This window comes from Salvelinus fontinalis, chromosome 28 (assembly GCF_029448725.1).
Source record: "Salvelinus fontinalis isolate EN_2023a chromosome 28, ASM2944872v1, whole genome shotgun sequence".
NCBI classification, from domain to species: domain Eukaryota; kingdom Metazoa; phylum Chordata; class Actinopteri; order Salmoniformes; family Salmonidae; genus Salvelinus; species Salvelinus fontinalis.
Window position 1 is genome coordinate 2,661,850 of NC_074692.1, and position 23,581 is coordinate 2,685,430.

A 23,581-nucleotide genomic window follows, 5' to 3' on the forward strand; every position below is an offset into this window, starting at 1 on the left:
TAATATTGGATATAACATAGCAGTGCGGGGCATCTCTGCTCAGCCAAAAGAATCTTATTGCACCGCATGCTTTTCAGAGGCTCCTAATACCTAAAGTCAAGTTTTTAAAGGGGTAAAAAGCATTTAGTCATTTGAAGCATTACATTTCCTAATTTGAATATGATGATTAAATACTCTATCGAAGTGGGCCGAGGGCCATGTTATTAATTTATCATCTCTGGTCACTGAGCTCTGGCACCTCAAATAAGGAGAAAAGCATGTCTATGAATGCTTTCAGGGCAGTGCCATGCCGAAATTGCACCTTATTTAATTGTTCAGACATTTCCACGCAAGCCTGTAGAAAAATGTAGACCTTAAACCTGCATGTGGGATACACATTGATGAAAGTTGACACAATCGGGCCGGACTAGTCTGACTACGTTGCACCTTTTAAGTGGACATAGGACTGCTTCTCTGAAAGGGGGCATCCAAACACATAATATATGACGACTATTACCCAGTTTGGGCAATCTATGTATTGATGTATGTTAATAGATAAGTGTACAACTGAACCTACATGTGACAGAATAGTCACTGTACAATAGTCTTGATGTCACTGTAAAGGGCAAGAAGGCGGCAAGTTATTTTAAGAGCTCATGTTTCAGCTACCCATTGCTGTGTATTTAGTCACATTCCTATTTCTTGTGACATATTTTATCCGCTCACCTCAAAACAATATGGTAACATTTCGAAATTGTGAATGTCACAGTTTTTTAATGTGCTCATGTTATTGATGTTTTTTTCCAGTTTCTTTCTAAATGTCACCTTCTCTCTCACCCTCCTCAGAGCACTGACACAAGTCCTGCAAGCAGCCTCCATTCTCTCCCCATCAGCCCCTGTAGTGAGAAGTCACTGCCCCTAAAGGTAACTGTTTTTACAGCTAACAACTCTGTTTCGCAAGGCTCAACCACAACCGGTACCTATCTATGCCATGCTGTATACATGTACAAGTAGTGCTTTTTCGAGCCTCAACACATTCAGAAGTGTTTTCTACTACCCGCAGAGTTCTTTTAAGTGATTTGTTTGTGAGTTAGATCTTCTTTCATGCCTGCTTTCTCTCGGCATGCCCAGGAACATTTTCCAGTCCTTCTGCTTCTTAAAGTGCCATAGAAACTTGACGGGGCTGAGTCTTTCTCAGCCATGGCATCAGTGGAATTTGATCTCAATGAGATGATCTCATTAATCCCTTTGGGAAAGTCTTGGGGTGGCAGGGGAGGTTTATCAAATGGGCTTTTGTCAGGGTTTCTGAGGAAAAGGGGATTTAGTTTGGTGGCGGGCGGCAGAGTTTTTGTTGCGCTTTTGGGGCGGAGAGCACAGGAGTGGAAATTAGGTCTGTGTGTGTCTCTGTGTGTGTGTGTCCTCCTTACTGACCTACATGGAACTATGGCACCAGCAAGAGCAGTAACACTGCACAGGCAGAGCGCTGTGTGACGCTCTGGTCCATTCCTACCTTCTCTTCGCATGGAGAGGGAGGGGGAGGGAGCTGAGAATAGGAGCCCATGCATTTGACGTTGTGTTGGATGACAGGGGAGACGGATGGGTCTCGTCCTGACGTTCCAGAAAAATCTGAGTTTAAAAATAAAACCCCGCAACCCACCTGAGACGAAACCGTGTCACTCCTTGTCCTACTTTGAGCAAAAACTTCCTTTAGGGAACATTTGTTATCCCTGCCTTTTTATAATTAGCGCCCTCGGAAAGCGGCTCCCGTGGAGAGCACAGCTTTTTTCACTGCTCCTCCTCGGGTGGAGGCGATCTCATTGAAATGCCAAGCTCATCAATTGCCTGATGTGTTCCGCATAACCTTTTCCCCAAACGCTACACTTTTGTGTTGTCTCTGTACAAACAGGTGGCAGGACAGGCAGCACTTTCTGACAGTCTGTCCAGAGGCCAGATAAGCCTGCAGATAAACCTGAACTTTTTAGAAAACTTTGGCAGCTTTGGCAACTGTGCCAACTGCTGTTTCTTGTCATGGCCCGGCCACATGTGCTGTAAGCATTCAACCCCCCCCAATTCTTGTTTAATTCAGTCAATTCGGGAAGTAAATTGAAATGACAATTTTCCTCAATGGATCGCTGATGAAAATATTTATGTTTGGAATTGGAATTGAGCCCAACCCTGATACAGACATTGAGCCCAACTCTGTTAACCTTGGGTGGTCAGGATAATTGTGAGGACGGAGAGATGCTGCATACGTAATGTTCTGTTTATTCATAGGGGTGATGGAGGGTAGTGTGCTGCTGTGCTTCCCTGCGAGTCTGTGGGACTGGGACCCTCTCTCACTCCCCCCCCCCCCCACCCCCAGAGGTCCTAGCTATGGTAATGTAGAGATAAAGTGCCTCTCATTGAACATCTCTAATGGAGACAGAATTAAGGATTCCCCTCAGGCGAAGGTTTAGAGGGTGTTTCATTTCCTTGTTTACTCTGTGACCTCCTCGGGACATGACCCCACCTAAGGGGGACAAAAACACAGGCTTTCATGGCATTATCTGGCTTATAATATTGACATTTAGTTTGAACATGTGCATAGCAAGGTCTATTTCAGAAAGAAACAAACTGTTAAGAAGGAGAGCGCAGTAACAGTGGGTCAGAAAACAGTGACTGACAGAGACGTTTGAGGTTGTGTGAGAAACCCAAAGCAAATAAATAACGGGCATATAGCAGCAGAAGGCACTAAGCCAATTCAAGTTTGCAACATGGGGTTACTTAGAACACATGGTATGATAGTTTGGTAACAGACTAATGGTCTTATAATGTTGTTGCCCATCCATTGCCTTGAGCTTACCTTTCTTTTGAAGGGATCTGCCAGGGCTCTCATTATAGCAGAACATCAGTAAGGGCAACTCATCCAAAGTGCACATTGAGCAATCGGTACAGATTTCATAAACAACATGGCCGCCTGAGAAAGCGCAGCAAGGGTTGAGGACCTTTGCACAAAGTATCTGCCGGGGGTTCTGGGCAAGAGATTGATTGGCCTCAACTTGCCTTATGTAACTCACAGCCACATTGTTCTAGTTTTTCTGCATTCGTGCCATACGCCATTTTCTTGGCTCCGTGTTGGTGGACTTTTGTTTCACTCTCACTCGCTCTTGCTCGCTCTCTCTAGACCAGGGCGTTTTGAAGTGGGCCATCTTGGTTGTGTGAGTGGGTGTATGGTTCCTGCCATGGTCTCTCCTGCCTAGGGCCTGCTCCATCCTCTCCTGTCTTTGGAAGTGCCTCTCTCCCCTATCTTTAATGGCTGCGGTCATAGTTTACCAGAGGAGTCCTTGCATGTACTCTCCACACAATTTTCACTCCTTTGTCCGCCTCCCTGTTCACTTAGAACACAGACCACTGTATTATGTTACAAATCCACATTCTAGCCATCACCAACTCTAGGGTAGTGCTGTGGTGGCTCAGTGTTCACCTCCCCTAACTTATTCCCTTTCTGAAGTACTGTATGTGACTTTGTCTGTACTCCTTTCCAGGAGCCGGGGAGGGAAGAGGCTCTGCTGCGGCAGCTGAGGGAGAAGGATGAGCTGATCTTCCGACTGCAGGCTGAACTGGTGAGAGGCGTACTGTAGCGCTACCACAATGTTTGAGAAGACTGTCTGAACATTGAATTTGTGTGTTGTCTTCCATTTAGAAATTCAGATCACTTCGATACAATAGAGTACAATTAAATACAGAATGGGATACGGGATTACAAAAGTGCTGTCTTTCAAAGTTGCCTGTGCAAAACAGAAACAACTTGGTCCGATTGACATAGCAGCTCCTTTTGGGTATGGAACACCTCAGCACGGTGCACACAGACAGCATCTCTGCTTGTAGGAGTTCCTCTGAGTGTCCTGGACTGGCTGCTCTGAGAGACAAACACACAGACTGTGGATAATATGCATTACATGGTTAGGAGCTAGATGGACATACAGGGAGAACAACAAAAAATATTAGCTACTCACCACTAGTGTGGATGATGACGACGACGACGAGCGAGTGAAGTGGGGGAGTCCATGACAACAGCAGAGGGCACTGAGGAGACTCTTCTAATAGTAGTAACACCCCCACCCATTTGTTTCCTTGTTTATGACTTTCTCCAGCCTATCACATGCAGCATTGCTCTCTCCTCTCCCTGTCGTTAATATAAATGAAAGAGAAATATGAAGGGGGAAAGTACAGTGTTGTTGAATGCTAATTTTAATCTGCTTTGACCAAATTTTAGAAAGCTACAAAAAAGTTAAACAAATAAATCATGTTTGGAATGTTGGAATCGGATCAAAACCCAGAATGCTTTAAATGCAAGACTGGAATGTCAAGTATTTTGGGAGGGTTTGTAGAGCTGTTGTCAAGTTGATATATTGCTCTGAGAAAGAATATAATTTGATACGTTGCTCCGGAGGCTTCACACATCGTCTTTTCTTTGTCACATGCCTCATGCTCCATAGGGTCGGTTCTTGTTTTGACATCTGTGTACTTGCACATTCTGGTTCTAGGTACCAATTGCTCCTCTATCCTTCTCCTCAGACTACCATATGGTCCATAGGAAAACACAGACTGAGCAATGTGTTGTTGGCCCAGCTCAGATAAGGATGGCCCAATCAATCAGGTTCCTCGTGAGTTGAGGATCTCAGCCAAAGACGAGGGATTTTGGAAGCCCCCGTACTGTTTGAAATCTGGCGCGGTTGGTGTGACGATACTCACTCTCCGGCAGATTGCATGCTACACACACCAGCCATGTCTGCTACGACAGCATACCTCACTTAAATTCAGGGCATATGCCTCAGATTTCTGAACCCTAATTGGTAGAATTGATATTAACAGAACGTAACACTCACCAGCAGCATTGCAGCAGAATCGTAAGCAGCCCCTCAGAAAAGGGCTGGATTTTCAAGGAAACGGCAGCTCTTTAGCCAAATCTGTCCACTGAGGAGCATTCATTTTGCCCGAGTAAGACCTTGCAGCACATTGGCCAGCACTCCCTGTCAGTTTTTTATTTTTTGGTGCACTTTGCGAGCTAACGTGGTTCAATATTTGCTGACGAAATTCTCCCTGCATGTCTTTCAAAAAAACATTCCTGCCCCAGTGATTTTAGGGGTTTGTTGGATGGAATGGAATATTTTCTGTGGTGCTTTTTTGGCATGTGGTGTTCTTAAACCGCATGCACTAAAAAGAGGTAGTAGTAATACTACTAGGTTCTGTGATTTTTCATAGTCAAACCACATGGTCAGGACAACTCCTGGCACTAACTATGTAGGCTGGGAGTTGTTCCTGACCGCATGACCTGACCAGGAAGAACTCTGGGCCGTAGTATGAGTGACCGTCTCTGACGTTGGTCTGTGTGTTCTGCGTGCAGGAGAGTGCCAAAGCTGCCCTGAAGCCCACCTGCCAAAAACCTGACCGAACTACGCAGACTGACCCTCTTGGACCAGAGGTGAGTCCACAGATCACTCTGCTAGAACAGAGATCCAAATGGAACTGTTGGGGCACCCCTGCCGTTTAGCATCTGTCTCTTTTCAAATGGAATATGGCCTCCCATAGATCTTTCCTTTTGGAGATGTCTTAGACATTCAGCAGCCTCAGCGGTATCTCACTCCCATTGTAAAGTGCTTTCTATTCTATGAGAGCTCTGGGTCCGGCCCAGTATTCTGTTCAACTTGCCTGGCCGAGGGTGTTGGGACCACGGGGCTTAACAGATGACTGCCTAAAATGAGGCATCTCTATAATAGCAACAAAAAAAGCATAGTGAGTTTGTCTTTCTTGTTGTCTCTGGAAACATTCCCCACTTCACATGCACACAATGACAATGGATATGGTTCTTAACTAAGCTACATACTCCTTTACACACACACAGTGCCCATCAACAGACATAGATAGCACATGTTGTGTTCACGTTTTCCTCACGATATTAAGTATGGCTTACTTTTTGCAAAAAAAATTAGAGACAACCAAAGAAATGACAGCTTAAGTAGATTTTAAGAGCACATCTGGAAACGGCACGATGTGACTGACTAAATGTCCGTGGCTATGTGTGCTCCTGTGTTCTTTCATTTCATGTGCCTAACGATTAGGTTAAATTTCAGAGTTACTCGTACTAAAAAGGTTTGTCTGTACAGTGTGGCGAAGCACATATGGACCAAAATGGTCACTTAATCATTTAGTTAAGGCTGTAACGGGCTGGTCTTAGTGGAGGGGTTCTCTTATCGCACATTTATATGGCTGGCATCACACAATGTTTGCATACAGCTAAGCAGTGGAAAAAGCACTGAGAGTGGGGTTCATCATCGGAATCATTAATTTTCTATCACTCTGACATGGGTTTTAGTGGGCGATGCATTCCTCTGCCCATACAAAGATAGGCTCGTGTATATATTTTTCTCATTAAATGTCTCTAGTCTTTGTTTGCTGTTCTTACTAATGTGCTTCCATAATGTACATTCAAATGGCCCCCTGTAATTGCCTCCACTGGTTCGGGGCCTAATGCAACACAAATGTGTCATCACCCCATTATACTTGGCCTTGAGTGTCATCGCTGAAAGGAACACGGGCGAATTGGAGATTGTGCCGATGAAGAAAGCTTGCATATATTATGTTATTGCGTAAGTCTTAAGGACTGCTTTTCTGAAGTTTTCCCTCTTCTTGCTTGGGGTAATGGAGTTGAAGTGGTGTGTCATGAAGATACGCGTGTATCGTCTCGATACATCAGCTGTCTCATGTACTGTAGCGTTCCACATGACCACGTTTTTACCGCTCCCAAGGTTTTACAGGTTACTTTTACTCAACAACAGCAGCAGCAGTAGTAGCAGCAGCAGACGAGTTGCCATCTTCAGGCTCCTGTGCGTATATACTGCAAACCTTTTATAGGTTACAACATCGAGGACAGGCAGTTATCTAAAGTGTGTCTACAAGTGGGTCAGCTATTTCGAAGGCTGGTGTGACTTCAGGAGGACGTCTTATTTTTTTGGAGCACTTTCTCCCTCTCTCCATTGGAGCTAATTCACTTACAGGGAGAGGCAGAGCAAGCACTGTACTCTCCGTCCAGCCACATACCACCACCAGACTGCCCTGTGTTCACTCTGTTTTGGTCATCAGTCCTGTCCACCCGCTCCAAAAGAACCAAGGCTCTGGAGCAAAGACTTCTCAAAGTCTCAGGAAAGTTGTTGGGCCAAGCACCCACGCATCACACAGCCGGAAGTGCATGTTCCTACATAGGTGAACCAATGAAGAGAGGAAGAATTGAGTTTGAAAATACGCGCTTCAAGTGTAGATAGCAAATGCATGAGCAAGGCAGTCGAATGACTCAGCAGAATTAATAGATGGTGAAGCCTCTCGCGTCTTCAGATACTATTTAAGGATTTCCAGCACTGAGAGGGGGAGAAAGAAAAAGAGTAGAGCGAATGTGTTGCCAGACGGAGAGGCTATTTGATGTCCTGCAGAGACTTAAGAGCTCGAGGTACAGGGTATTTGAAAGGTTTTTCAGGAGCTTGAATCGATTGAGATTGCGCATTAAATTGGCTTGGAGAAGTAAGCATTCTTAAGAGGGACATTTTTTAGGGAATCAAAAGTACAAAAGTACTGTGCAGCTCTCTTCCCTCTTTCTTTTCTCTGTGCCCCTCTCTCCAGTCTCCTTGTGGTCACTGTTGTCGCTACTTAAAAGGATGAAGGGTACCGCTAAAAGCCCGGGAATTTATAGTGTTGCCTGTAAGCTGTTGTAGACAGTCATTTAAATGGAAAAACACTTAAGCGAACATTTAGTCCCCCTCTATAGGGGAGATAAGATGTTACATGGATTGCCTTTTTTCCAGAAGATTCCTCTTGCAGTCATAAATCAGTTTTTAGTGGAATGACAGCACTTATTAAAGAGGCTCCATGAACATGGAGCAGACTGGCATCCCTGTCCCATGTGCCAGCCAGATGCCAGCGGGGATTCTGTGCTGGGAGCAGGCCACCAAGCCCTGGCAATGCAATCCTCCTGCTCTCCACTGCTCTGTAAACACCTGTGCAAAGGTACATGGCGACCATTTCAACTCGGACATCAAACTTCACCCTGCTGGGCTCTCACATCTCTCCTCGGCCCTGAACTCCATTCCCAACACTTTCAGCATTCCGAGAGGCGCCTGCGGAGCGTTCTACGCTTTCCTAATCTCTGATCCCAGCAGGAAAGATGGGGAGCGCACCAGGGGTATAAGAAGAGGCTTCCACTGCAAAGCACTTCCCACAACAAACCCTCTCTCCCCTCCCATTCAGTTTCTCGGTTTTGATTGTGTTGTTTTTATCGGTTGTCGTTTTATTCTCGGTACAATCATATTGTGTCTTTGAAGCTCATGTCCTCAACCCTGGCTCCTTGTTCAGAGGGAGCTGTGAATGACGGTCAGGAATGATAAATTATGTGCTATTGACAGCCACTGTGTTGACAACTAGATGCTAGTTGACAACTACACTGAACAAAAATATAAACTCAATTTTAATGATTTTACTATGTTACAGTTCATATAAGGAAATCAGTCAATTGAAATAAAGTCATTATGCCCTAATCTATGGATTTCACATGACTGATGCAGGTGCACAGCCATGGGTGGGCCTGGGAGGGCATAGGCCCACCCACTTGCACGACTGTGGCGCCAGACCCAGCCAATCAGAATGAGTTTTCCCCACAAAAGGTCTGTTTCCTCAGCTGTCCGGTGGCTGGTCTCAGTCTATCCCGCAGGTGAAGAAGCCGGATGTGGAGGTCCTGGGCTTGTGTGGTTACACGGGGTCTGTGCTTGTGATGCCAGTTCAACATACTGCCAAATTTTCTAAAACAACGTTGGAGGCGGCTTATGGTAGATAATTGAACATTTCATTCTCTGGCAGCAGCTCTGGTTGACATTCCTGCAATCAGCATGCCAATTGCATGCTCCCTCAACTTGAGACATCTGTGGTATTGTGTTGTGCAACAAAACTGCACATTTTAGTGGCCTTTTTTTGTCCCCAGCACAAAGTGCACCTGTGTAATTATCATGCTGTTTAATCAGCTTCCTGATATGCCACACCTGTCAGGTGGATGTATTATCTAGGAAAAGGAGAAATGCTCACTAACATGATGTCAACAAATTTGTACTCAAAATTTGAGAGAAATATGCTTTTTGTGCGTTATGGAACATTTCTGGGATCTTTTATTTCAGCTCATAAAACATGGGACCAACACTTTACATGTTGCGTTTATATTTTTGTTCAGTATAGATGGGCCTGGCTCTTTCTACGTGAAGATGGATATGTACTGAGAGTTGAGATCGAAACCGAGGAAAAGTGGGGAGATGATGTTATGGGAATTGTAAAGGAAGAGATTTAGAAGTGTTTTTAAGGCACCGTTTGCCTGTTTAAAATGTATTTAACCTTTATTTAACTAGGCAAGTCAGTTAAGAACAAATGATTATATACAATGATGGCCAAATGCTTGAATGGGACACATTTGTATCAAAGGTATATGAATCTAAACTCAGCAAAAAAATAAACATCCCTTTTTCAGGACCCTGTCTTTCAAAGATAATTCATAAAAATCCAAATAACTTCAGAGATCTTCATTGTAAAGGGTTTAAACACCGTTTCCCATGCTTGTTCAATGAAACATAAATCATTGCACCTGTGGAACGTCGTTAAGACACTAACAGCTTACAGACGGTAGGCAATTAAGGTCACAGTTATGAAACCTTAGGACACTAAAGAGGCCTTTCTACTAACTCTGAAAAACACCAAAAGAAAGATGCCCAGGGTCCTTGCTCATCTGCGTGAACGTGCCTTAGGCATGCTGCAAGGAGGCATGATGACTGCAGATGTGGCCAGGGCAATAAATTTCAATGTCCGTACTGTGAGACACCTAAGACAGCGCTACAGGGAGACAGGACAAACAGCTGATCGTCCTCGCAGTGGCAGACCACGTGTAACAACACCTGCACAGGATTGGTACATCCGAACATCACACCTGCGAGACAGGTACAGGATGGCAACAACAACTGCCTGAGTTACACCAGGAACGCACAATCCCTCCATCAGTGCTCAGACTGTCCACAATAGGCTGAGAGTGGCTGGACTGAGGGCTTGTAAGGCAGGTCCTCACCAGACATCACTGGCAACAATGTCGCCTATGGGCACAAACCCACCGTTGCTGGACCAGACAGAACTGGCAAAAAGTGCTATTCACAGACAAGTCGCGGTTTTGTCTCACCAGGGGTGATGGTCGGTTTTACGTTTATCGTCGAAGGAATGAGCGTTACACCGAGGCCTGTACTCTGGAGCGGGATCCGTTTGGAGGTGGAGGGTCTATCATGGTCTGGGGCGGTGTGTCACAGCATCATTGGACAGAGCTTGTTGCCATTGCAGGCAATCTCAATGCTGTGTGTTACAGGGAAGACATCCTCCACCCTCATGTGGTACCCATCCCGCAGGCTCATCCTGACATGACCCTCCAGCATGACAATGCCACCAGCCATATTGCTCGTTCTGTGCGTGATTTCCTGCAAGACAGGAATGCCAGTGTTCTGCCATGGCCAGTGAGGAGCCCGGAACTCAATCCCATTGAGCACATCTGGGACCTGTTGGATCGGAGGGTGAGGGCTAGGGCTACTCCCCCCAGAAATGTCCTGGAACTTGCAGGTGCCTTGATGGAAGAGTGGGGTAACATCTCACAGCAAGAACTGGAAAATCTGGTGTAGTCCATGAGGAGGAGATGCACTGCAGTACTTAATGTAGCTGATGGCTACACCAGATACTTACTGACTTTTGATTTTGACTTGCCCTTTGTTCAGGGACACGTTTTTCCATTTCTGTTAGTCACATGTCTGTGGAACTTGTTCAGTTTATGTCTCAGTTGTAGAATCTTGTTATGGTCATACAAATATTTACACGTTAAGTTTGCTGAAAATAAACGCAGTTGACAGTGAGAGGACTTAAGAAATATATATATATTACTGAGTTTAGTAGAATTTATCAATATGGTCGGTATTGTTAGGCCTAGAAGTTTGCTTGAGGGATGCAAAGTTTTGAGATTTATTGTATGAAATTCAAAAGTGAAAACTGCATTCTCAACTCTCATTTTAAGCCAAGATTGTTCCTCCTCTGTCCAGATCTACAACCAGCTAATTTAGGTCTCTGCCTCGTCCCCAATTCTAGATCAACCTCTCTTGACTAATGGTAAAGCACTGCAGAAAGTAATCTTTCTGCCCTACTTACACTCCCCTCTTTTTAAATGTCTTCCTACTTCCTCCTCTGTCAGCTGTCCCCCCATCTGTATATCCTTCATCTTTATGGTGCTGGTCTGTCCTCTTTAGACCTTCCTCTCCTTTCCACTCTTTTTGTAATTTCCCTTTTTTTCAATTTTCCTCCCCCGTTCTTCTCCCTCCTCCTCTTTCTGCTGTCCCTCCATCTGTATATCCCAGCTCAGTTTTATGGTTCTGGGTCTCTCCTACTTCTCCCAAGGCCCATATGAGTGTATGCTAAGGTGATTAAATGAGTTCTCGCCTGTGTCCAGACCACGGCGCTTAACCGTAACTCCTTTAGGGCTCCTGACACTGAGTGGGGAGGGGACGAGGATCATACACACCATTAAGCCTGATGTAATGTGTGGGGCGGGCTCCTGTGGCGTCTGCCCAATCTGCATGTTCATGTGCGGTCTGGACGGAGGCAGGGGTATTAGGGCCCTGAAAAGGGAAATCGTGTTTTTACGGTGATTTTACTGTGACCATCAACTTTTACTGGCAGAGGCGTCCCTCTATCTGCCTGCTGTGGTGCTGCAGCAGCTGCCCCTTACTGCAGGAGGCCCCTCCAACGTCCAGACGCAGCCAGGACCTTGTAAACACAGGAGGGCGCTAAGTATGGCAGGTGGAACCTAGAGGGAGACGTACAGGCCTGCAGTCAGGACTTTGGTACTCATACCTACTGGATCAGATGAAGGTTATGTGAAGGAAGCCATAACTTTCTTCCTGTCCTTGTCAACCGACCAGGAGGCCATCGTGCTCAGGACTGACTCCTGGTCCTACATCAACAGGACTAACTCCTTGTCCTACATCAACAGGACTAACTCCTGGCCCTATATCAATAATATCTACCAGAAGGATGCACTGTTTTAAAAATATATTTTAACATTGGTACCTAGTGCACTATGCGGCTGTAAAGCTGCCATGTTATCCACCCCTGGTTCCACCCTATTCCAGGTTTGCTGACATTGATCCCAAGATATTGGTGTGTTTTGTTTGCAGGGCAGAGCTTGCGGGAGCACGGTCATGTTGTCACGCAGGCCGCTAAGTAAGTGGTGTTTGATCTGAACTTGTGTGTGTGTTGTGTTTCCTGCATTGTGGACTACTGGAGAATGCTCCCTGCATTGTACTATACAGTACTGTAGAGAATGTCCCCTGCACCTGAAGCATGGCATGCCAGCTAGGCCCTGGCGACTCTGCCAGTTAGGGCACCTCCGGAACCCTGCTTTTCACCCTTGACCCTGATCTGTCAACCTTTGTCCACCCCTCCGTGTCCTGTCAGCTGAGCCACAGAGGTCATTGCCTTATGCACTAGCTGACCTCTCCAGTCGGATCTAGGTGCACTATGCTCTAACCCAGCCACATACGTCTCTGCTAGTGCACCGGTTGCATTATGAACGGTAGTATGAATCGCTCACTTTCCCTATGGTTCATATTGTGGCCCTTGTCTTCCATGATTGGTTTACCCAGGTTCTGCTATTGTTTCGCTTTGAGTTCTGTGATCGTGGTTTGTTACTAAGCAGTCTCCTTGCATCCACTAACAGCAAGTGCGTGCGTATACCAGGTGGAGTTGTGAGAGGAGTGAACAGACAGTGGGCTGCCTTGTAGAGTCTACCCATAGGGCAGTAGCAGGCATCGATGGATGAAAGCTCCTGTTGGTATGTGCACATGCAGTGCTCCAACATCCTGGACCAGAGTTATAATATGTCACTAGCTCTGGTCCAGGGCATAGCTAGCAGCTATCTAGCTCTGGTCTACACTAGCTCTGGTCCAGGGTGTAGCTAGTAGCTATCTAGCTCTGGTCCACACTAACTTCTAGCTACACCCTGGATCAGAGCTAATTATTGCGGACCAGAGCTAGTGCGGACCAGAGCTAGCTAGCTAATAGCTACGCCCTGGAACAGAGCTTGTGACAGATTATAGCTCTGGTCCAGGGCGTTAGAACACCATGGGCACATATACCATCTGAGATGCAAGCACATGCTCTTTGAGGTTCACAGGCCAGGTGGCCTCCGCACGCATAATCTGGATGCTTTTCATTGTTTGTGGTTGGTTGGGGTACCTGTCTGGGGTGATTACTAGGACTGTGTGTGTGGATATAATTCCTTGATCCTCATTGGTTTCCCTCGAAGGTACATCTTTTTGCCTGGTTCAGACTTGCAACCATACACAGGCAAGTACGGGGATACAAACAACCTCTGAAATACCCCCGAACTTTGGAATACAACCACTTCTGAGGTTGGTGAATTGTTGTATCTGAAAACATTGCTTTTTTTTATTGATGTCTCCAGGTTGTAGTATGTGTACACCAGGATTTTAGTGGTGCTGAAAAATGTGATCAATTTACCGGACCCATATGCATTGGGTGAGTAAACTGATTAAGACGTCCATCCACGGTGCTCAGAATGACAAATAACATTTAGAATACGGTAATTCATTTTTTTTGTAACAGCACGCCGAGGATACAAGGACGTGCGGCCATTCTTCCTGAATTCTGATGTGCACTTTGAAGATGTTAGAATAACTGTTCACATTTACTTTTCCTCGTCCAACAAGACGAGTAACGAACAGCAAAATCACTAGCCTATGTCAATCTACTATCCGCCATAGTAGAAAAGTTGACCTATTTTATTGGTCAGCTTGACAAGAAAGAAATGGCCTTTACCAAACAGACTCTGGGACAGTTGTGGGACGGTAGAGCCCAAAAAACAACATTAAAAAGCAATGAGTCTGATGCAACAGATCAGAATAATTATCTTAAAATGTTGATAAACTATTATTTCTTCACATTATACGTGCAGCAATGCACACAAGGCAGTAGGCTACGTGCAAATGTTTGTTCCATAATGCAATTAGTGGGGGAAAAACTGTTGTCTAAAGCACATGTGACAGAGAGGAAAATATCCTAGAAATGTAGAGAGGGGGAGATCTAATAGGCAACAAGTAGCATGGGCTGCTTATATGACTAGGATTGTGCCTTTTAGCTAATACCCTCTGGATATGGGTCTGATTTTTGCTAGGCTATTTTGAAGCAAGGTAAAGACATACCTCCATAATATGAAGTAAAACGTTCAGGTTTCAAACAATTAAGTCAACTGTATGTTTTCAAAATGCATACTGCCTCCAGCTCATTGCAAATTGGTGTGTGACGCGTTGATGAAACCTGCCTTCCGTTGCCTGTGAATTTGCTGTTTGAGATGCTGTAGCAGCAGCTGTCGCGCTGTCTGACAGATTTTCCGCTCAAAGGCTCCTGTATCTGTATGCTGTACGCTTGTGATGAATAAGATGCATGTTTTCTTGATGTATCTGTTTGTTTGTTTCTGGTTGTTGTGTGTGTCGTGCATTAGCGTTTGCGTGCGTGTGTGCACATTTGTATGCGCTTTTGTCTGTGTTGTGAGAGAAGAGTGCCTCTGCCCATAATTAAGAGGTGCCCTGTGCTGCATCATTGTGCAGGATTAGATTGAGATAAGTGTGCTGGCTCCTGGCCAGGCTGGCGTGGGACAACCTGAATGACTCGTGTGTTCCCCATTCAGCATAATGACATGTTACCCCAAAGGAGGACGGCCTAGGCTCTCCTAGCATCTCTCTGCTCTTCTTCTGGTAGCCACTTCCTGTAGAGTCCTGCCCCTCCACCGAAGGCACTGTATGCACACACACATACAGTGTCTTCAGAAAGTATTCACACCACTTTTCCTCGTTTTGTTGTTACAGCCTGAATTTTAAATTGGTTAAATTGAGATGGTGTGCCACTGATCTACATTGACATTTTTACAAATTAATGCAAAATGAAAAGCTGAATTTCTTGAGTCAATAAGTATTAAACCCTTTTGTTATGTTAAGCCTAAATAAAATTGTGCTTAACAGGTCACAATAAGTTGAATGGACTCAAATTCTGTGAATTTCAAGCATGGATTCAACCACAAAGACCAGGGAGCTTATCCAATGGTTCGCAAAGAAGGGAACATATTGGTCTATGGGTTAAAAAAAGCAGACATTGAATATCCCTTAAGGCATGGTACATTACTAATTACACTTTGGATGGTGAATCAATACACCAAGACACTACAAAGATACAGGCACCCAACATTGTCGTTACTCCACAATCCTAATCTAAATGACAGAGTGAAAAAAGGAAGCCTGTACAGAATAAAAAACATTCCAAAACATGCATCCTGTTTGCAATAAGGCACTAAAGTAAAACCGCCCCCCAAAAATGTTACCCTCTTTTTCTCCCCAATTTCGATTTTGTCTCATCGCTGCGTCCTCCGAAACATGACCTGTCAAACCGGGCTTAATAACATCCGCCCGCTTAACCCGGAAGCCAACTCTTCATATTTTAAAGCGTGGAGGTGGCAACATGTTATGAGTATGCTTGTCATCATCAAGGACTAGGGAGTTTTTTAAACAAAAATGTACAGAATAGAGCTAAACACAGGTAAAATTCAAGAGGAAAACGTAATTCTGCATTCCAACAGACACTGTGAGACAAATTCACCTTTCAGCGATACAATAACCTAAAAATCAAGGCCAAATACACTGGAGTTTTTTTTAACTTAAATCAGCATGAAAATATGTAAAGTCTTAAATGTCTGTCTAGCAATGATCAACTTGCCAGAGCTTGAATATTTTTTTAAAGAATATAATAGCCTAATATTGTACAATCCAGATGTGCAAAGCATTTAGACTTACCCAGAAAGAATCACTGCTGTAGTCGTGGCCAAAGGTAATTTTAGCATGTATTTACTCGGTGTTGAATACTTATCTAATCAGCATATACAGTGTGGCAAAAAAGTATTTAGTCAGCCACCAATTGTGCAAGTTCTCCCGCTTAAAAAGTTGAGAGAGGCCTATAATTTTCATCTAAGGACACTTCAACTATGACAGACAAAATTAGGGGGAAAAATCCAGAAAATCACATTGTAGGATTTTTAATGAATTTATTTGCAAATTATGGTGGAAAATAAGTATTTGGTCACCTACAAACAAGCAAGATTTTTGGCTCTCACAGACCTGTAACTTCTTCTTTAAGAGGCTCCTCTGTCCTCCACTCATTACCGGTATTAATGGCACCTGTTTGAACTTGTTATCAGTATAAAAGACACCTGTCCACAACCTCAAACAGTCACACTCCAAACTCCACTATGGCCAAGACCAAAGAGCTGTCAAAGGACACCAGAAACAAAATTGTAGACCTGCACCAGGCTGGGAAAGACTGAATCTGCAATAGGTAAGCAGCTTGGTTTGAAGAAATCAACTGTGGGAGCAATTATTAGGAAATGGAAGACATACAAGACCACTGATAATCTCCCTCGATCTGGGGCTCCACGCAAGATCTCACCCCGTGGGGTCAAAATGATCACAAGAACGGTGAGCAAAAATCCCAGAACCACACGGGGGGGACCTAGTGAATGACCTGCAGAGAGCTGGGACCAAAGTAACAAAGCCTACCATCAGCAAGGGCATTGACAATGAAACGTGGCTGGGTCTTTCAGCATGACAATGATCCCAAACACACCGCCCGGGCAAGGAAGGAGTGGCTTCGTAAGAAGCATTTCAAGGTCCTGGAGTGGCCTAGCCAGTCTCCAGATCTCAACCCCATAGAAAATCTTTGGAGGGAGTTGAAAGTCCGTGTTGCCCAGCAACAGCCCCAAAACATCACTGCTCTAGAGGAGATCTGCATGGAGGAATGGGCAGAAATACCAGCAACAGTGTGTGAAAACCTTGTGAAGACTTACAGAAAACATTTGACCTCTGTCATTGCCAACAAAGGGTATATAACAAAGTATTGAGAAACTTTTGTTATTGACCAAATACTTATTTTCCACCATAATTTGCAAATAAATTCATAAAAAATCCTACAATGTGATTTTCTGGAATTTATTTTCTCATTTTGTCTGTCATAGTTGAAGTGTACCTATGATGAAAATTACAGGCCTCATCTTTTTAAGTGGGACTTGCACAATTGGTGGCTGACTAAATACTTTTTTGCCCCACTGTACACTACTAGTCAAAAGTTGACACCTACTCATTTCTGGATTTTTCTTTATTTTTATTATTTTCTACATTGTAGAATAATAGTGAAGACATCACAACTATTAAATAACACATGGAATAATGTAGTAACCAAAAAAGTGTTAAAATACAAATTAAAATACATTATACATCAAATTAAAATACATGATATATTTGAGATTCTTCAAAGTAGACACCTTTTTTGCCTTGATGACAGCTTTGCACATTCTTGGCATTCTCGCAACCAGCTTCTTGAGGTTGTCACCTGGAATTAATTTAAATTAACAGGTGTGCCTTAAGTTAATTTGTGGAATTTCTCTCCTTGTTAATGCGTTTGAGCCAATCAGTTGTGTTGTATATCAACAAGGTAGGGTTGATAAACAGAAGATAGCTTTATTTGGTAAAAGACCAAGTCCATATTATGGCACAAATAGCCCCAAATAAGCAAAGAGAAATGGCAGTCCATCATTACTTTAAGACATGAAGGTCAGTCAATCCGGAAAATGTCAAGAACTTTGAGTGCAGTCACAAAAACCATCATGCGCTATGATGAAACTGTCTTTCATGAGGACCGCCACAGGAAAGGAGGACCCAGAGTTACCTCCGCTGCAGAGGATAAGTTCATTTAGAGTTACCAGCTTCAGAAATTGCAGCCCAAATAAATGCTTCAGAGTTCAAGTAACAGACACATCTCAACATCAACTGTTCAGAGGAGACTGTGTGAATCGCTGCAAAGAAACAACTACTAAAGGACACCAACAAGAAGAAGAGACTTGCTTGGGCCAAGAAACAAGAGCAATGGACATTCGACCGGTGGACATCTGACATCACATTTTTGGTTCCACCCGCTGTGTCTTTGTGAGACGCCGAGTAGGTGAACGGATGATCTGGTTCCCACCGTGAAGCATGGAGGAGGAGGTGTGGGTTGCTTCACTGTCAGTGATTTATTTAGAATTCACGGCACAGTTAACCAGCATAGCTACCAAAACATTCTGCAGTAATACGCCATCCCATCTGGTTTGTTCTTAGTGGGACCATCATTCAGAGTGAAGGAAAAGCAGCCAACAAGTGTTCAGCATATGTAGGAACTCCTTCAAGACTGTTGGAAAAGTATTCCAGGTGAAGCTTGCTGAGAGAATGCCAAGAGTGTGCAAAGCGGTCATCTAGGTGGCTACTTTGAAGAATCTAAAATATATTTTGATTTGAACACTTTTTTGGTTACTACATGATTCCATATGTGTTATTTCATAGCTTTGATGTCTTCACTATTATTCTACAATGTAGAAATAGTCCAAATAAAGAAAAAAAATGAGTAGGTGTGTCCAAACGTTTGACTGGTTCCATATGTTTTATTTTCCCTTAATTTAACAAGATTTGTTAGAAATGTTCTTCCACTTTTGACATTAGAGTATATTGTGTAGATCATTGACAAAACATAACAATCAAATACATTTCAATCCCACTTTGTAATAGAACAAAATTTTGAAAAAGTCAAAGGGTGTGAATACTTTCTTAAGGCGATGGAAAGAATACTTTGAGAGGTATATGAAAGGAAGAGTGAGGGAGATAATATTTGTTCATCTCATTTATTGAATAGATAGAGACCAGCATGATCCCAGTCCAAAAGCATGTCCTCATTCAACAGCTGAGCGGAATGCAGAAACAGTCTCACAAGACAATCTAAATTGAATTATTTCAGCTCCTTGAGTAATCCATATCCCTATCCAAATACTGTGCATTAAGAAAGTATTCAGACCCCTTCACTTTTTCCACGTTACAGCCTTATTCTAAAGTATATGTGTTCCTCATCAAGCTACACACAATCCTACATAATGACAAAGCAAAAACAGATTTTCTGATAAGTATTCACACCCTTTGCTATGGGATTCGAAATTGAGCTCAGGTGCATCCTGTTTCCATTGATCATCTTTGATGTTTCTACAACTTAATTGGAGTCCACTTGTGATACATTTTAATTGATTGAACCTGATTTGGAAAGGCACACACCTGTCTATATAATGTCCCACCGTTGACAGTGCATGTCAGAGCGAAAACCAAACCATGAGGTCGGAGGAATTGTGGATATGGGAAAACCTCCCTGAAGGACAAACATCTCTGTCAGGCCTTTATGGTAGAGTGGCCAGACGGAAGCCACTCCTCGGTAAAAGGCGCATGACAGCCCGCTTGGAGTTTGCCAAAAGGCACCTGAAGACTCGCAGACCATGAGAAACAGCGGTTATCTAGTCTGTTGAAACCAAGATTGAACTCTTTGCTCAATGCCAAGCGTCGCATTTGGTGGAAACCTTGCAACATCCCTACGGTGAAGCATGGTGATGGTGGCAGCATCATGCTGTGGGTTTATTTTTCAGCGGCAGGAGCTGGGTGACTAGTCAGCATCGAGGCAACGAAGCAAAGTACCGAGAGATCCTTGATGAAAACCTGCTCCAGAGTGCTCAGGATCTCAGACTGGGGGCGAAGGTTCAGCTTCCAACAGGACAATGACCCTAAGCACACAGACAAGACAACGCAGGAGGTGCTTCGGGACAAGTCTTTGAATGTCCTTGAGTGGCACAGCCAGAGCCCAGACTTGAACTTGATCAAACATCTCTGGAGAGATGAAAATAGCTGTGTAGTGACGCTGCCCATCCAACCTGACAGAGCTTGAGAGGATCTGCAGAGAAGAATGGGAGAAACTACAGGTGTGCCAAGCTTATAGCGTCATACCCAAGAAGACTCAAGGCTGTAATCACTGCCAAACAAAGGTGCTGAATACTTCTGAATACTTATGTAAATGTGATTTTATTTTTTTTCTCCAAAAATTCTAAACCTGTTTTTGGATTGTCATAACGGGGTATTGTTTGGGGAACAGTAAAAATGTACTTACTGTGATACATGGTCGTGTCACCTTGATGACAGGCACACTCTTGGCATTCTCTCAGCCAGCTTCACCTGGAATGCTTTTCCAACAGTCTTGAAGGAGTTCCCACATATGCTGAGCACTAGTTGGCAGCTTTTCCTTCACTCTGCAGTCCAACTCATCCCAAACCATCTCAATTGGGCTTTGAGGTCGGGTGATTGTGGAGGCCAGGTCATCTGATGCAAAACTTCATCACACTCCCTCTTGGTAATGTACATTTTTTTTCAGTGAATTCATCTGACTCTGGGTAAGGAGAAAACTGGTTAATTGCCAGAGTCTCGCACTATCCCTTTAAGGTAGCTTGGTGAGAGAACCACGTATCACAGTCATAGTAAGTACATTTTTACTCAAAGTAGCTATCAGTAAAGTTGGTGCTAGTAAGAAAAGACAAGTTTGAGTGTAACTGCAAGAAAAGCAAGGGTGTTCGTTTTCATTCACTGGATACCACTGCTAAAGTAACAGCTAGTGGGGATCTAATGACAAACTCAACAAACAACCCTAATGTTATGTCCAGATGACATGGACATATTTGGTCAGTCACTCCCTCTCAGGCAGATCGTAGGCCTATGCAACCCAATAAGTATCATTTTTTGCGGCTCTCTATCTATTGGTTATGACTTTGCACCAGTGAGCAGGCTGAACTTGGTGTCCGTGATAAGTTTGTCAAGGTAACCACAGCGGTCTAAAATGCTGACAGAAGGCCCAGTGCCCGCTGGGCCGCTGCCCCTGTACCCGGTGCATGGTGCGCGGTTGGGGGTGGGTGGCCGTCAGCAGAAGGTGAATCGTACTCTAGCAGTCCCCTTCTCCCCTGCGGCCAGGGGGAACAGAACGAGGAGGCAGCACCTCGCTGGGGACAGATGGCCCGACAGACAGCAACAGCTAGGCATAATGAACAACTTAATAAATAATTATCTCAACAATGACACTCGCTACAGGAGGAATAGGAGGACAGAACAGGCAAGCAGCCCACATAAACCATACACAGGAAGGCCAGTTAGATTCTGGAACCAGGCAGGCTTTTAGTAAAGGAGTGTACTGAGGACAACCCACACTAACCCTTTTATAGATGATCCTGGAGTCTTATCACCTTGTTACTGGGAGAAAATAGTTCATTTTCAAGAATACTCCCACACTGAGCTAATTAGTCATTTTTCTTACATGTACTGTATCAATCAGCTACACTATAGGTGCTATATATAGCACGACAGGCAGGGCGATGGGTCTTGGCCATAGTGAAGCCATAGTGCTTCACCCATGTCACCCCCCCCCACAGCCCTGGCGTGTTTTTCTGGAACTGGCCTATTACTGTTCTTATCAGTAGAGTAGGATGTTATGCCTCTTGGCTCATGGCACTGAACTTCTTCCATCTGCCCCTGACAACTCACTTCAAATGGTTCAGTGTAAATATTAATTGACTGGGGAAGCAGGTTAATCTAATTACTGTCATACCGCTGGATGCCAGTGGGGAAGACAGGGAGCGAAATGATTCATAGTCTCTCTCACACCAGCCAGATTACATTGTCTTTTTAGTTTAGTTTTTTGTTGTTGTGTATTTTACCCCCTTTTTCTCGCCAATTTCGATCTTGTCTCATCGCTGCAACTCTCCAACGGGCTCGGGAGGAGAAGGTCAAGTCATGCTCCGAAACATGACCCATCAAACCGCGCTTCTTAACACTCGCCTGCTTAACCCGGAAGCCAGCCTCACCAATGTGTCGGAGGAAACACTGTTCAACAACTGACAAATGAGGTCAGCCTGCAGGCGCCCGGCCTGCCACAAGGAGTCGCTAGAGCACGATGAGCCAAGTAAAGCCCCCCCGGCCAAACCCTGCCCTTGTCCGAGTCCCAGACGACGCTATGGGACTCGGACAACCCTATGGGACTCCCGATCACGGCCGGTTGTGGTACAGCCCGGCACGCCAATAGCACTGCGATGCAGTACCTTATACTGCTGCGCCAGATTACCATTTTTACAGAGTTGTCTAAATTCCCTTGATACTTCGTCTACTCCACTCTATCTAGAGTGGTTCCTCCTTTAAAAGTTGTGAGCTTACACCGCGGGACTTAGAGGTACCCAGAGTCACAGCTTCATTGCTCCAGACCACCACAAGAGGGAGTTAGAGCACTCGGGTCCGAAGGTTTTTATATGACCAATCATATCAAGTGGTTCCGATGACGAATTTGACGCGAGCCACCCGTCCCTGGTGACTTTTTTCAGAAAAGATGTCTGACAAAACATTACGGGGAAGCAAATGTAAGTAATTATAACATAACGAGTCAAGCAAAACATTTACAATTGAGAGGAATATGATAGTTAATGTAGAGATTAACGATTTTGCATATTTTTTGTCAAAGTTAATTTACGATAATCGCTATTTAGCTAGTTAGCTGACTAGCTAACGTTAGCTGGTGTAATGACATGAGTGTGACATTGTAATTCGTGTTGTTTAATGTATTTTAGGGACTCCTGAGAAAAGCAGCAAACCAAGCTGTCGTCTTAGGAAACAGTGGATGTAAAGAATCTAGTTAGCTAAAGCATTTACTGCAAATTGAATGTACAATTGTGTGAGCTTGCCTTGCCGTGCAATGCAGCTGAAGTAACATAGCTAGCTAACTATTTACTTGCTTATTGTGTAGTGGAGGATATAAATGACTGTATGCCTATGGATGTGTAGCTAGCTACAGTATGTAGCCGATCTGTGTATGGACCCTAAAACGTTTGGTATGAATATTAGTTCAGAGCCTGTCTATGAACCTCCGCTATCATAGTTGTTGTATCGACTTCAAGTCTGAATGGCATTAATGAAGCCTATGGATTGAGTAGAATATAATAACTTTATTGTGCCAAGGATGCAAGTCCTATACATGTACTGTAGTTATTACCACGCAAGAGATCCCCCACATTGTAGCCTGTACAATGAATATAGTCACTCATGTACTCCTCCTTGGCAAATAAAGGTGCGGTTCAGGTATGAATCTCTGTGAGACATTCTTTTTCAGTCATATCCAATACCAGGTGTATCAAACTCCATTCTTTGAATGATGCTGTCCCTGCATGTATGCATTACAATTATATACTTTAACAGTGTTTACCGCTCCTGGGACATCAATGATTACACGTTGTAACTATGCAATAGACTAGAAACAGGATTTAAGTAAAGGCTGATTTTGAAATTCACATATACAGAAAAAAAAGCCTATGCGTATCTAACTCCCTTCATCTGCATTAATCTGAGGACACAGGATAGTATTTCAATGAGATACTTAATTTCAATCAGTGGAGAATGTGAAATGCTTTATTGAAAATAGTTCATTATCCAGGTGTTATCAATACATAATATGGGCATTATAATTATGCTAATTGTAATATTATATTATAATTACAAGTTCAAATTGTACTTCAATGCACATGGTG

At 44.0% G+C, this 23,581-nt stretch overlaps 1 protein-coding gene across 4 annotated transcripts in view; it reads left to right on the forward strand.

Annotated features, from left to right (window-relative positions):
• LOC129825956 (serine-rich coiled-coil domain-containing protein 1-like) overlaps positions 1–23,581 on the forward strand; it is a 102,678-nt gene that overhangs the window by 36,629 nt on the left and 42,468 nt on the right. For 3 of the 4 annotated variants that reach the window (XM_055886125.1, XM_055886124.1, XM_055886127.1), the window contains exons 7-9: positions 826–903; positions 3,504–3,581; positions 5,366–5,443. In XM_055886125.1, the coding sequence (XP_055742100.1) occupies positions 826–903; positions 3,504–3,581; positions 5,366–5,443 (234 nt within the window). Of the gene's footprint in view, positions 1–825; positions 904–3,503; positions 3,582–5,365; positions 5,444–12,242; positions 12,289–23,581 lie in introns of all 4 variants that reach the window. The other variant, XM_055886126.1, reaches the window with a different exon arrangement.